At 44.2% G+C, this 15,059-nt stretch overlaps 1 protein-coding gene and 1 long non-coding RNA gene across 2 annotated transcripts in view; one reads left to right on the forward strand and one right to left on the reverse strand.

The window, feature by feature from the left end:
* The window catches only part of LOC101425159 (lysine-rich coiled-coil protein 1-like), a 55,001-nt gene extending 41,616 nt beyond the window's left edge, over positions 1-13,385 (reverse strand). The window contains exon 1 of the mRNA XM_058291153.1: positions 13,167-13,385. Within this exon, the coding sequence (XP_058147136.1) occupies positions 13,167-13,385 (219 nt within the window). The remainder of the gene's footprint in view (positions 1-13,166) is intronic.
* A 376-nt stretch (positions 13,386-13,761) lies between these two features.
* On the forward strand, positions 13,762-14,321 carry LOC101429862 (uncharacterized). Its single transcript, XR_009184380.1, has 2 exons — positions 13,762-13,839; positions 14,021-14,321. It is a non-coding gene; the product is annotated as an uncharacterized lncRNA (long non-coding RNA).
* The last annotated feature ends 738 nt before the right edge of the window (positions 14,322-15,059 follow it).

The following is a 15,059-nucleotide window of genomic DNA, read 5'->3' on the forward strand; positions in this document are numbered from 1 at the left end:
AGCATATCAAATCAGAATACTGTGTTGGGGATATGGATGAGTTTCATATTCAAAAGCATGTCAAATCAGGATATTGGGGTTGAGGGATGAGTTCCTACCCAAAAACATGTCAAATCAGGATAAGGGGGGATAAGTTCTCCACCCAAGTTCCCAGAGTGGAAATCATTACATCATTGTTGGAAACATAACCAAACATCCATAAAATTAGATACCTACACATGTAAGCCAAGGCTCAGTCTTTTTTACTTTCCTCATTAGCACAAAAATCACAATCTTTTCACCAAGAAATTAAGGACAATTATGAGCACTGGGAGAGATGTGACAGATGTGATCAGAATTCAGGATTAGAAGCAGCACGCTGGAGCGCAACGATATTTCAGGACAATGGACAACAGCCACAAGTTTCCAAACGCTTGAACACTGCCTGTGTTGTATACTCACCAAAAGGCATTGTGCCCTTAGGAGCTCATATGTCTGTCATAAGACCTCAGGGCATCCCTTCATGTGAAGTCTCTTCCTTGCCCTCCGACCTCTTAATCTGCACTGCTCTCTCCTGCTTTTTCATTTCTTTGCCTGCAGGTTGTGCTGCTTCCTGATCCCCTTGGGTCTGAGTGCTCCCTCTTTCCCAGTAGGCTTTTCCAGCTGAGAAAAGAAGAACGACTAGCGAGAGCTAAGTGCATCTTGCAGCTGTGACCCCTTGTATTCCTCACCTCTACCTGCTCCTCAGATTGCCCTCCAAAGCAAAGCTCTATTTTGAGTGTCTTTATTATCGGCATAGGGAATCTGTCCCCCAATTCCTTCCTGTATTACCAGGGATGAAGGGAGATATCAATAGTTATTAGCCTACTTCACTGGGTGCCAAACCAGTTGATCCTCAAGTTCTAGCTGAAATCCTAACCCAAACCTCTTTTCTTCGCTCTGTTGCAGAGAAAACAATAATTTTCTTCTCAGCTCAGCTATTGTGGTAGTGCTTTATCAAGCCAGAAATCTGGAAGCTCCCATTCTTCCCCTCTATATGCAGGCAATCGCTAAGTATTGCTCATTTTCTCAAATATACCACTTCTTCCCTTGCCACTGTGTCACGCCCATTGGTCAAGCCACCATCACATCCTGCCTGGAAGACTGCAACAGCCTCCACACTGGTTGCCCTGCCTCCAATACCTCCATCCAAAAGATCCTCCTTCCATGGACATTTTTCTAAATTTCAAATATAATCAGGTTATTCCCCTACTTCCATTCCCTCGTTGAAGATCTGACTCATCTAATGATTGTGTTTGAAACTCTCCAATCCTGGCACCATTCCCCTGCCTACCCCACACACCATTATAACTCAATTATCCAATTACACAGAAATATAAATTTTCAAATAGATGTAGTGTATGCGCAGTGGTTTAGAAATATGAGTTCAATTGTCAGACGGCCTGGGTTGGAACCCAGGTCTTCAATTTACCAGTTGTATATAATAACCTCATACCCAAATTTCCTCATTTGAAAATGAGATAAAATATCACAGTCTACTTCAGAAGGCTGTTGGAGTTTAGGTGATATAATCCACATAAAGGCAGGAACACAGCGCTTCTTTTATTATCATTAATTGTGCCTGGTTTTCTGTGCTTTGGTTCATGCTGATGCCTATGCCTTCCCTACTCTGCCTGGTTCTTTCCTTGCTAACTCCTCATGCTCAATTCTCAATTCAGGAATCGCCTCTTCAGGAAGCCTTCCTGGACTCGTGGTCTTGGTAAATGCCTTTCGGCACCTGCTCGCTGCTCACTCTGTACCGTGATCACTCTCAAGTCTGACACATCCGACACATCTGACTGGAGCCCATGTGAGTGGGGCTTTTCCCATCCCCAGTGCCTATCACAGTGCCTGGCATATAGTGCTATGCTCTGGTTTCTTCTGTTGAATAAATGGATATGTAAGAATCTCACTCTCTTAAGAGCTGTGTGTCTTTCAAAGTAGAGGCTGTGATCTCACTCCTGTCCCCCAAGAGCTCTGGGAAGAATCAATGCTCATGAAAGACTATTTAGTTTGACTGATTTGGAAAGGGCAGACTCATTCCAGGAGGGCTCACACGCCCTTCTTCATGGGGTAGCGGGTGGCTGGCTGGCAGGAGCAGGCAGATAAAGCTGGTTAGAGTGGGTATAAGCCAATCATTCTCCTGACATATCTAAAGTTAATATTTTCATGAGCAGTCTGGTCGGATTCTCGTTTCTAATACAGATGCTATCAGGGTCTTAGTTGTAATAACCTCCCTAGGCTTTCCATAAGACTCAGAATGCCACTGGAGTTAAATGCCTCTTCTCCAAGCTCCGGGAGCTCCCTCCAGATCAGCGAGAGGCAGACACCGACTGCAGGGAAATGTCAGATTCTCCTTGCAGGAAGGAGTAACTGGGATCGGGGAGCCCCTGCTCCTCACGGCTGCCCCTCTTCACTCTCCAGTCTCAGCCTCAAGGTCACCACGCACTTCCCTCATTAGCAGGGCCTTCTCCAGCCAACTGAACCTAAGGAGTCCTTATGATGTTACTCATGTCCTGGTTTACTTTGAGCTCATGGGGGCAGAAAACATCCCTCTGCAATACACCAGGTCCATCCTTCTTTCATATTAATGGGTCTTCATATAGCTTTGTCTAGCTTTATGCAATTAAACTTTTTTCAGCACTATCGGAAAAACAGAAACTTTTTTCAGCACTATCGGAAAAACACGATCAACCCAAAAAGTTGAGTTAAATATGCATGTGCTAACCTCACAGTTAACAAAAATCTTAATTTATCAAAAATAAGAAATATGTACTGTACATTAATTTCATGAGTTTTGAAATAACTTTCAAGATTTGATGTTTGATAGACAGTTGAGCCAATTAAACCTTATTCCAAATAACATGTAAAGCCCCAAGAACTCTTAAATTTCATGTCACTGCAAGTCTTTTATTAGATTTGATATTCTCCCAAGGTCCCTATTGGATAAGCTCTGTTATCTGGCATGGTCAGGAGAATCAGGAACCTTCCTTATTTAGTTTTTTTCAATTTTAATTCCCCCCCCTCCTTACAGCTTTTTGTGTGTGTGGTGTCTGCTCTCTGTGTCCATTCACTGTCTGATCATCTCTGCCTGTATTTATTTATTTCCCCTACCCCCCTTGGGCCTTGCGATCAGTTCTCTCTGTCCATTCGCTGTGGGCTCTTCTGTGTTCTCATTTGTCTCCCTTCTTTTGGTTGTGGCACCTTGCTGAGTTGTCTCTCCGCGGCATCTGCAGGCCGGTGGAAAGTTTGATAATCTAATAAACATTTCAAAGGACACGACAGAGAAGCTGGGAAGTTTGATAATCTAATAAACATTTCAAAGGATACGACGCAAAATCTGTGAAGGCCAGGCAGGGTTTAACAGACTGCTTTGCTTGCTGTTCCTCTGTTCCCTTTTCTGGACTCTCAGAAGTCCAAAAGTCACAATCATTCCCACTCCTTCCTTATTTTCTCCTCTTCTTACTTTCTGTCTTTAAACACCTTAACTGTTGTTTTCAATGATTTTCTGTTTTATAGATGTCTTAAAATATAATTTACATATACTTTTAGATATTTGTTGAATTTTCTGACTCAAATTGCTTTTTTTGTCTTTATTTTTTTAATGTTACATCCAAAAAATATGAGGTCCCCATATAACCCCCACCCCACCCACCCCACCCTCCCACATCGACAACCTCTCCCATTATGGTGGCACATCCACTGCACCTGGTGGATACATTTTGGAGCACTGCTGCACCACATGGACAGGAGTCCACATTGTAGTCTACACTGTCCCCCATTCCACCCTGACTCCAGGGTGGTGCCTTTTTCAAAGCGGCGGCTTTTCCAATTCACACATTAGTGCCATGGAGGCTACTAGAGGCCTTGATAGGATTCCAAACCACGTGAGCCATGGCAGGACACATGATGTCCAGCATAAGTCCCTGCAGGACCACCCAGGACAACTCCAAATCCTGAAAATGCCCCCACATCATATCTCTTCTTCCTCTCCCTACCATCAGCAGCTCCCATGGCCACGTTCTCCCCATCAGTACTACAATTTGCTCCATTACTAATCACAATAGTTCCCCAGCAGAACAGTAAGAGATGTCATATCTCCTGATAGACTCTGACAGTTGCTCAGGCTTTCCTTGTATTTCATGACCGTGGCACTTTTGAGGAGGACTATTGAGGTGTTTTGCAGAATTTCCCGTATTAGGGGTTTGCCAGAAGTTGCCTAAATTACATTCATGCTATGTCTTTTTGGCAGCAGAAACACAGGAATGTAGGCACGCGATGTTGCTGTGTCCTATTACCAGCCGTGGATGTTGATCTTGCTGGTTAATGAGGAATCAGCAGGTCACGCCACTGTAAACTGCTCTCTTTCAATTAATAAGTATCCTGTGAGGAAATACTATGAACATATAAATATCTGTTTTCCTCATCATAAGTTTGCTCACTAATTTTAGCACCCAACAATGTTTCTTGCCTGCCGCCATTATTGTTGTAGTGGTTGCCCGACGGTGATGTTCTCTTTCCATCATTCCTTCTACATTTACTAATTTGAATTCTACCGTAAAGGAGATCTGTCCTTCTTCTCTCCTTGTTTATTCATTCACCTATGTATATCAGTACGTACTCAGGGATATTTATTTTATTCTACTGAGTATGCTCCATTACTATAGTTATTTATACATAGGTTTATATCTCATACCATACACAAGAATAAATGCCAAATGGAACAAGGAGACAAACGTACAAAAATTAAACCATGTAAATGCTAGAAGGAAACATGGGCCAATGCCTCTTAAATTTTGGTGTGGGGATAGGCATTCTACCTATGACTCAAGATCTGGAGACAAAAATAAATGAATGAAGAAAAGACTGGTTACTTGGACTACACGAAACTACAAGTGATTACATCATAAAACATGATTGACAGAGTCAGAAGACAAACAACAAACTGGAAGAGAATATTTGCAACATATCACAAAAGGCTAATATCCCTAATTAGAAGGAACTCTTGAATTGAAGGTTCTAAGTGACTAGCAACCTGATGGGAAATTGGAATTAGACATAAATAGACAACTCACACATGCAAAAAAAGATCTAAAACTGTCCCTTAATCATTTATAAAAAAAGATCAAGTTCACTCAGTTTGAGAAATGCAACTTCAAATAACACTACGATGCCATTTCCCACTTACACAGTAGTGAGAATTTAAAAGTATTACAACACATTCTTTTGGGCAGCCTGTGGGGAAACAGGTACCTCACACGTTGCTGGTGGGAAGGCACACCTGTGCAAAGAGGGGACTCTTCAAACTGCCTATTGCAGAGCTTATTCCCGAGTTGAAAGCAGAAACGTTTTCCCTTTCTGGTGACATTTGCTACAAGACTGGATTACAATGTTCCTGGAGGTTACTGGTAATTTAAGGTGTATTACGTAACATTGTCCAACAGATATTTATAGGAATTTGAAATACTTTTCCAAATGCTCTGCCATCCACTCTTCATCATTAAAGAAACACAGTCAGGGCTGGGAGGCCTCGAAATGTCAGTCACATCCATGGTTGATTTTGCTACTTCCCACTCTCCTCCCACCTCTAGATGTGACTTCCTTCAAAAAGAAGTATAGAACTATAGAATCATGAAGGTGAGAGCTGCATGGACCCCCTAGAGATGAGCTAGCCCGTTCCTGATTGGTTCCGGGGAAGAAATGAGGCCCAGAGAGGGTTAGTGATTTGTCCAGGGTCACACAGCAAGCCAAACCGGGACGCAAAAGGTCCATAATGCTCCACATCTCTGGCACCGTGCATGGAAAATATGGGGCGCACAATAGGTGCATAATACATGAGAGCAATTGTAACCACTTCTTTCAAAGGGTGTAGAGGGTCCCAGGTTCTTTCTGTGAGCGTAGCTTGTCTTCCAAGTACAAACGTTGAGAGAAAGCGTGTGTACTCTGTTTTTCTGTGATCATCAGTTTACCTTCTCCCGGGTCGGCCCAAATGCTGATAAAACTTCCATAGACATTTACAGGCAAGGAGAGCCTCCAGTAGTGGAGTGTTGACCTCTGAGTTCTGGGCCAGCCCTATTGTCCTTCCTCCTCAACAGTCAGACTCCAGCTTTAATATCTGTGTGCCTGCTCTGAGTCTGGAGACTTTGTTTCAAATTGCTTTTGATGCCTCAAAATCAGTTGAGTTGAAATGGTATCTTTCAAAATCTCAAATTATGATGAAAACGTCCCCTTAATGGAAACCCAATATAAAAGTAGGGAAAGTTGAAGTAGAGATTGAGGCTCAATGCCAGGAATTCTAATTTGGTTATTTCAAATCCAGGTGGTCCTGGTTCCAAATTCAACCACTGGGGTTGACATGGGAGATTTTAAACAAGTGTTGTAATTACCTGGGAGACTTCTGAGGAACTGTGCAAGGTTCTCAATGAACCATGCAATAGGCCATTGACACCTTGCCTATAGAACCAGCTACTATGAGGTAGTATCAGAAGGATCAGCAGTTAAAAGGTCAACTGCTTTTAATTTTAAATATAAAAAATGGTTCCTGTTTTTGAACCCTAAAAGGGGTAAGAGGTAAGAGATAAATGTTAAAAAATAAAATGGAAGTACATAGAGTAAAAGATACATCATGGGATTGAGATCTTAATATTAGTTGTTGCACTTACAAAAACTTTACCATTTGATTACAATAGTAATGTAATTTTTAGGAGGCTCTGGGGTATGAACCTGGACTTAGTCCATGGGAAGCAGGTGTTCAACCGCGAGCTACACCTACCCCCAGTCGTGTATTTTTTTATATGGAGTAGGGAAGAAGAAAAAGAAGGTGAAGGCAGACAAGAAAAAAGAGAAATTTGGGTCTTTTTTCTACTCTACCCTCACAGAAGAATGAGTCTAGTGACTGCAGGAGAGGCTTTGTTTTAAGGCACTTCAGTTTTACAGAGTACAAATCAATATCTTGGCCAAATGTAAACCCTGTGCATAAGACTAAGGGAAAATGGTTTCAGTGTCGGATTCCAAAGGAAGCATGTCATGCTCCACTTTTAAAAATTAAAATAGAGTCAGGTGAGTGAAAAGCAAGGACTAAGGGCCTGGGAAAATCCTTTGTTCCCTAAAAGCAATGATATTCAGGCAAAGAAGGTCAGAATCATTTTGTCAGACTGCTGGAAGATAAAAAATGCTTGCAACATTCCAGGCAGTGTTCATTAACAAAAAATGGATCAATCTTGAGTTTAATGGCATCGTAACTTGCCTTATTCCTATTATCCCATTCTTTAGCTCCACAGTAGCCAGGCAACAGCCTACAATCACCATGAAAGCCAGCATCCTGGAAACCGTGAGGATGGAGCAGAGTAGGGTTGGAGTTCATCCAAAGCCACAGTCCTAGGGCATTTTCATTATTTGAACCCTCTGGTGGTTTCCTGGAAGAAGGTTTCCTTAGACTGTCTTTATTTGACCAGACTTGTGCTTATTCAGGAGAAAAAGTCTATCCCCAAGGACATTTGTTGAAAACCAATTCTAGTAATGCATAGAACAAGGAGAAAGAAGATCAACAAGCAAACAGAAGAACTGAACACTATAATGTAACTAGAGATATCAAACATCTATAGATCACCCGATCTACCGAAGGAAGAATATATATTCTTCTCAAGAATGCATGGAAAATTAGCAGTATAGACAATATGGCAGGATATAAAAAATGCCTCAATAAATTTAAACAGATTAAATTAATACCAAGTATGTACTCCAGCCACAATGGAATGAAATTAGAATTCTATAATGTAAGGAAAATGAAAATTCACAAATATTTGGAAATTTTAAGAATACTCCTAAATACCTGCTGTGAGTTGCATAGTGTTTCCCAAAATGATATGTTCAAGTCGTCACTTCAAGTACTTGTGAATGTGAATTTATTTGGATGTAGGATCTTGAAGGATGTAATTATCTTAGGATGAGGGACTTACTGGATCAGGGTGAGCCTTATTCCAATGACTGGTGTCTTTATAAGAGGAGGGATACTTGGGCACACTGGGAAGACATGATCTGAGAACAGAGGCAGAAATTGGAGTGATGCATCTGCAAGCCAAGGAAAGCCAAGAATTACAGGCAACGACCAGAAGCTAGAAGAAGCAAGAAAGGGGCAAGTATAGCCTTGATTTTGTACTTCTAGCCTCCAGAACTATGAAAGAATATAAACTTGCATTTTTATAAGCCACCCAGTTTGTGATAATGTACTACAGCAGCTCAAGGAAAGAATTATAATATAAAATGTGAAAAACAGGAATTCACAAAGAAAGTGGCGAGTGAAAAGAAAAACACAGCTTGCACAGAGTTATGGGATTTAGCTAAAGCAATTGATATAGAATTTTATAGCTCTAAATATATCTATTAAGAAAGAGGAAAGGGAATCAGATGTGTTTCAAACACCTGGGTGCCGGTCTCCCACGTGGGAGTTCCTGGGTTCAGGCCCCAGTGTCCCCTAAAAGAAGACAAGCAGATGCCACCATTGGATGCAACAGAGCTAGATGCCATCTCTTGACCAAACAGAGCTAGAAGATGCAGTAGCCCGTGGGGAGCAGATGAGGCTCAGGCCATTGGGCTCTCACCTCTCATGTGGGAGGTCCGGGTTGGTTCCCAGTGCCTCCTGGAGAAGGCAAGCAAGGAAAGAATGACTGGAGAGAGGGGTAAAGCATCTGAGGGAAGGGGGGATAAATAAATAAACAAAAAATAAATAAAAATTGAAAACTAAACAAGAGTGGAAAAATCTCAACTCAATAAGTTAACTTTCCAAATTTGGACAATAAAAAGAGGAGCAACCTAAACCCTGAGTAAGCAGAAGGAAGGAAATAGTAGAAATGAAAGGAGAAAACATTTAATAGTGAGTATTTAAAAAATAGAGAGGGAAGCGGAAATGGCCCAGTGGATAGGGCACCCATCTACCACATGGGAGGTCTGTGGTTCAAACCCCAGGCTTCCTATACCCATGTGAAGCTGGCCCGTGCGCAGTGTTGATGCACGCAAGGAGGGCCTTGCCACGCAGGGGTGCCCCCATGTAGGGGAGCCCATCGCACAAGGAGTGCGCCCCATAAGGAGAGCTGCCCAGCGCAAAAGAAAGTGCAGCCTGCCCAGGAATGGCGCCACCCACACAGCTGACACAGCAAGATGACGCAACAAAAAGAAACATAGATTTCCGTGAAGCTGACAACAACAGAAGCAGACAAAGACGATGCAGCAAATAGACACAGAGAACAGACAAACGGGATGGGGGGAAGGGGAGAGAAATAAATAAAATAAATCTTTTTTAAAAAATAGAGAAAAATCAACAATTCCAAGGTGGATTATTTGAAAATATCAAAGAACAGAATACTTTAACCAGAACAAGAAGTGTGCAAAGACTCAATTCGGTAAAATTAGGCATAAAGGAGGGAACACTATTACCAACTTCAATAAAAATAATTATATTGACATATTTTGAATATTTGTATGCTAAAAATTAGATAAATTGCAGGTAATAGAAAGATTTAGAGAAAGACATAAAACACCACAACTGATTCAAGTACCACCCCAGGGGCCATAGGCTGGAGGAATAGAGTACGGGTTAGAGTGGACTGACTGATAATCTACTATGGAACTGTTGTGAACAGTATTGGAAGGAATTGAAGCATTGGTGTGGAGAAAGTGGCCACCGTAGCTGCAGAGAGTAGGGAGAGGGAAGAAGAGATGTGATGTGGCGGCATTTTCAGGACTTGGAGTTGTCCTGGGTGGTACTGCAGGGACAGATGCTGGACATTTTATGTCCTGCCATGGCCCACTGTGTGGACTGGGGAAAAGTGTAAACTACAATGAAAGCCATCATCCATGTGGTGCAGCAGTGCTCCAAAATGTACTCACCAGATGCAATGAATGTGCCATGACGATGAAAGAGGTTGTTGATGAGGCAGGAGTGGGTTGAGAGGGATGGGGGGTATATGGGGACCTCATATTTTTGACGATTAACATCTAATAATGAAAAATAAATAAATTAGTAATTGAAAAATCTCTCATACATAAAAGCCCTTAACCACACATTGGTAATTTTACCATACAGAAGAAGAATCAATGCCAATCCTTCACAAATTCTTCAAAAAATAGAAGAAGAGAGAATACTTTCCAACTCATGCTATTAGTCCAGCATTTCCCAGACTCCAAAAACAGATGAAGACATCACAGGAAATAAAAACATCAAAAATTATCCCTTATGAACATAGGCACAAAATCCTTAACAATTTTCTAGCAAACAAAAAATCAGGGGATATATGAGAAGTAGTATACAATATGAGCAAGTGGGGCTTATCCCGGGAATGAAAGGTTGGCCGAACACACAAAGGTTAATCAATGTAACAGGTCATATTCATGGAATAAAAGGAAAGTACACAGGATTACCTCAACAGACACAAATACCGTTGACAAAACCCAACTCCTTTCTTTACAGAGACAATGAACAAACTAGAATATAGAGGATCTTCCTCAACCTGATTAAACCATCTACACAAAAGCCACAGCTAAACTTATACCTAATGGTGAAAGACAGGATGTATTCTCCCTACAACAAAAAAAAAACAACAACAAAGAGATGTCCAGTCCCACCACTTTTATACAACACTTTACTGAAGAGTCCAACAGGGAAATTAGGCCTGAAAATGAAAAAAATGGCACGTCCAGAAATAAACCCACATGTCTATGTTCAGTTGATTTTCCACGGGGATGTCATGAACATTCAATGAGGAAAGAACAGTCTTTTCAAAGAAAGGTCTGGGACAACAGTTTAGCCACATGCAATATAATTGGCCTGCACCTGATGTCAGTCCCCATAAACCCATGAAGGTCTCTTAAGCGGAGTCCCCTTCCCCTCTCAGCCCTGTCATTTCGTGTTCAGGTGTCTCATGGAGGTGAGGGCTATCGTCGGTGAAGGACAAACTCAAGTAGGAAGTGGGAGAGGGTCCAGGCTCTGCCAGACATCAAGGCGAGGACCCTGAAGGAGGGGTCCTCCCACCCCAGATAGACACGACCACCTAGAAGGCAGTTCCCTACCTGCTATCAGCCCTGGGAGCTGCAGGGCCTCGTGGCTGGATGTGGAGTATATGACTTCTGTCCAGATGGTCCAAGAGGGGAGAGCCCTGGTCCGAGGAGCCAGTCTTCAGGTCAGACGAGGGAGGGGACCCAGTTTCTGCCAAGTGTGAAAGAGATAAAGATGAGGGAGGACTGAAGGTCCTCCTACTCCAGGCAGAAGTGAGCACAGCCCACCCTGTCACTTCTTTTGCCCTGAGAGGCCCAGGCAGGGTCCCCGAATGTTGTTTCCTGACTTCCAACATGGGCTTCTGAGGGAAGTAAGGCTTCCTCTGAGCAACGATTCAGAAAAACACAGGGACAGGTTCCAGGCCCTGCCAGGATTTGAGGTAAAGACCGTCAGGAAAGACTGACAGGATCTACAACCACAGAAGAGTTCCCAGGTCGAGTTCCTGGGTATGGTGTTACCTGACTTCCGTCTGAGGGGGTGGACTGAGGTCAGCCGAGGGAGGGGTCCGAGGCTCTGCCAGGCGTCAAGGTGAAGACTCAGAGAGAAAACTAAGGGAGCGTCCCACCCCTACAAAGAGCGGGCACCACTGTAGGCTGCCCCTGCTGTCGGCCTTGGGAGGTCACAGGCAGAATTGTCAGTCAGAGGCTCCTCCTCCCTCACTCCTAGTTTGGATGTGGCATGGAGATGAAGGCTGTGGCCTCAGGCACCATCCTCAGAGCAGCAGAAGGGTGGGGCTCCATGACCTGTTAGAAATAAATAGGAGTACATGGAGGATGTCTGAGACACTCCCCCCAGAACATATGGGCCCCCACAGAATCCACCTACCACCGAGGCAATAGAGAAAATCAATAAAACTAGAAGTTGATTATTTGCAAATTTCAAGAAAAATTGGCAATTTTTGTCCAACTAAGGAAAAAGAGGTTCTTGATGTGGGAGGATTTAGGGGTGGGCATGTGCAAACCTCTTAAATTCTTTTTCAAATATATAGCTTAATAAAAAGTAAACTTAGTAAATAAATAAGAAAATAAAGTCATACAAAAATTTCCCACTTGATATTACATCCAGATGATGATATATGAGTACTTTTTTGTATTAATTTCTATAAGGATCTCTATTTTCTATGTAAAGCATGTATTATTTTCATAATAAACGCAATGGATGCCATGGGAATAAAACAAAAGAACAAAGAAACTAATAACTAAATCAGAAATGAAAGTGTGTGCATCACTAGCAAACTTAAGAGAAATCAAAAACCTGTAAGAAAATACTGTGAGTAACAGTACACAAACAAATTAGATAACCTATATAAAAAAGAACAAATCCCTAGAAACACACAAACTACCAATGTTGACTGAGAAAAGAAAGTCTGATCAGACCTATAACAGATAGAGATTGAATCAGTTATCAAAAACTTCTTTGCTGGTGGGAATGTGAAATAGTTCACTTACTATAAAAACAGTTTGGAGGTTCCTCAAAAAGTTACATGAACAATTACCATAGGATTCAGCAAGAACACTCCTCGAATTATATCTAAAATAATGGAAAACAGCTATGCAAACAAATACACGTACACGCATGTTCAGAGCAGCGCTACCTGCTGTAACCAATCGGCCATCAGCGGATTCATAGCCAACTACATACTGTGGTATGTACACATAGGATAGAGTATTACTCAGGCATATAAAGGAATAAATGCTAGAGGGTGGCTGAAGCTCCAAAACATGCTAAATGGAAGAAGTGGCCAATTGTGCGGTTCCATTTAGGTGATATATCCAGAATAGGTAAATCCCTGGAGAAAAAAAGCGGATTGGTGGCTGCCAGGTCCCGGGAGGGCGGGGCTGCTGTGTGGATGGGGAGGACCTGCTCACTGCCTAAAGGGGACAGGGTTTCTGCTTGGGGACAAGAACGGGTCACGTGCCCTGCCGCCCCCCTGGGAGCGTGTTTGCGCAGGCGCACTGAGAGCCCACGCGGCCCAAAGGCTAAGGGGCGGCTTCCGTGAGGAAGGCTCCCTGGGTGGCAGGTGGAGGGAAGCCTGGTTCCCGCAGCTGTGAGGGAGAGGGAAGGCGGAGGCGCAGGCGCTGTGGGTGAGGCGGCCTACCCTGAAGGCCAGGGTGCCATGGGTGACGCCGACCGCCACGAGGAGCCTGTGAGTCCTGACGACCAGGGCGGCCCCGGCCGCCCCATCTGCCAGAGCATCCCTGCCGACTCCGAAGGCTCGGGGGTCGCCAGCGGCCCTGGCAGCCCCTGTGACCCCTGCGGCGCGGGAGCGGAGGTCGCTGCCGCCTGGGGTGCCCCCCAGGCCGCGCGGGCACCACATGCCCCGGGGTCTGGGGGAGACGCAGTGCCGGGGGCTGGAGGGGCAGGAAGCCGACTTCTGACCTTGTATCCTTTACAGGGGCCATGGGGGGGCCAGGGCCGGCTCTAGGTGGAGGGGCTGCCGTGGGGGCCGGTCTGGGGGGCTTCCAGGGCGGATGGTGGAAGGGGATGCCTGAGGGCTGGAAGGGGGAAGGAGGCAGGCCCGAGCGGCCTGAGCTGACAGGAGGGGGAGAGTGGGCCACTGCAGGAGAGCTTCCCAGGGGCCAGGTGGCCCGGGGCCCAGGCGAAGGCAGCAGGCGATGGTGCCTTAACCCCGCCTCCCCCAGCACCCTCACCGTGCCCTTCCGGTCCGCTGTGGAGGCGGAGATGGCCTGCAGGTCGCTGATGACTGATATCCACCGCCAAGGGCAAGCGGTTCAGAAGGAGATCACCATGAATGGCAGCGTCCTGGCTGTGTGAGTTCTGGACGGGGCCGGCTGGGAGGGGGGCGGCGGGTGCTGGGGCCCATCTCACCCCGTGTAATGAGGTCATGGAGACGGGGAGCCACCCCAGTGTGGGGTTCTCTGATGGGGTGTGGAGCCACGGACCTAGGACAGAGCTCTCACCTTCAACTTGATCATTGCCCCTCACTTGCAGGAGATGGACTGTTGAAAACATTGCGCTCCTCCGAATTTCCATCAACGCCTTCCTCAGTGAGCTCTCCCTGATCATGTGGATCATCCAGCGTATTGGGGCCCCATCTCCAGGAAGCCTGGGCTGGGAGAAGGGACCTGAGACCTGATCTTGCATTCCTTCCCAGCAGCGCCTCCTTCCCTGGGGCTTGGGTCCCTGGAGGGACTGCCACTTGATTGTTGGCACCGAATGTGCGCTCCGGGCACACTTATTTCATGTGGCGCTTAAATGTCTCTTAACTGCATCAAATAAAGCTGAGTTGCTATCCTTGTCTGAATTTCTTTTCATTTCTTGCGCATGCAGATTTTATTACCTTGTCTTCAGGTTGGACGGGATGTTCTGGAATTCAGGTATGCAAGTAGTACAGAGTACTTAAGATGATTTAGAAAACGTAAACTCTCTTAAAAGCCATTCTGTTCTGTCATTTAGCTTGAACTACCATCAGTGCCTTGGAATGTTTTCTCAGTTCAATGATTACATTTATATATTAAATATACAACAATAATACTGTATGCTTGATAAAAGTTTAGCATTAATTTTTCCTGATTTTTTCACTTAATAGATGACGTGACCTCTTCTAAAAATCAATAGAATGGATGCATAAATAATACTTTATATTCTAATTGTTGATTATTTACGTTTCCAATTTTTCCCTATTATAGGAAATTATAAAATGGCATTCTTGTATTATTTTTGCAAGAATGGCTATTTATTTCAGATTCCTAGAGGTAGAATTATTGAGTTAAATTAATTTTCTATTTATTTTCAGAGCTCTTTGTATACAATATAAAATTCTTGTCCAGAAAATATACCTCCCACCAGGCGACTGGTTTTAGGGGTTGACGAAGCTTGATATGAGATGGCCCTCTGTCGTCTCTCCCCCCATTCTGACCCTTCTCCCTCTGACCCAGCCACACTGGGCTTCTAGTCCTTTTCTGAAGCACAGCAGGCCCACTGCTACCTCAGGGCCTTTGCACTGGCTGTTTGCAGTCAGGCACTCTCT

The sequence above is a fragment of the Dasypus novemcinctus genome, chromosome X (assembly GCF_030445035.2).
Source record: "Dasypus novemcinctus isolate mDasNov1 chromosome X, mDasNov1.1.hap2, whole genome shotgun sequence".
Classification (NCBI taxonomy): domain Eukaryota; kingdom Metazoa; phylum Chordata; class Mammalia; order Cingulata; family Dasypodidae; genus Dasypus; species Dasypus novemcinctus.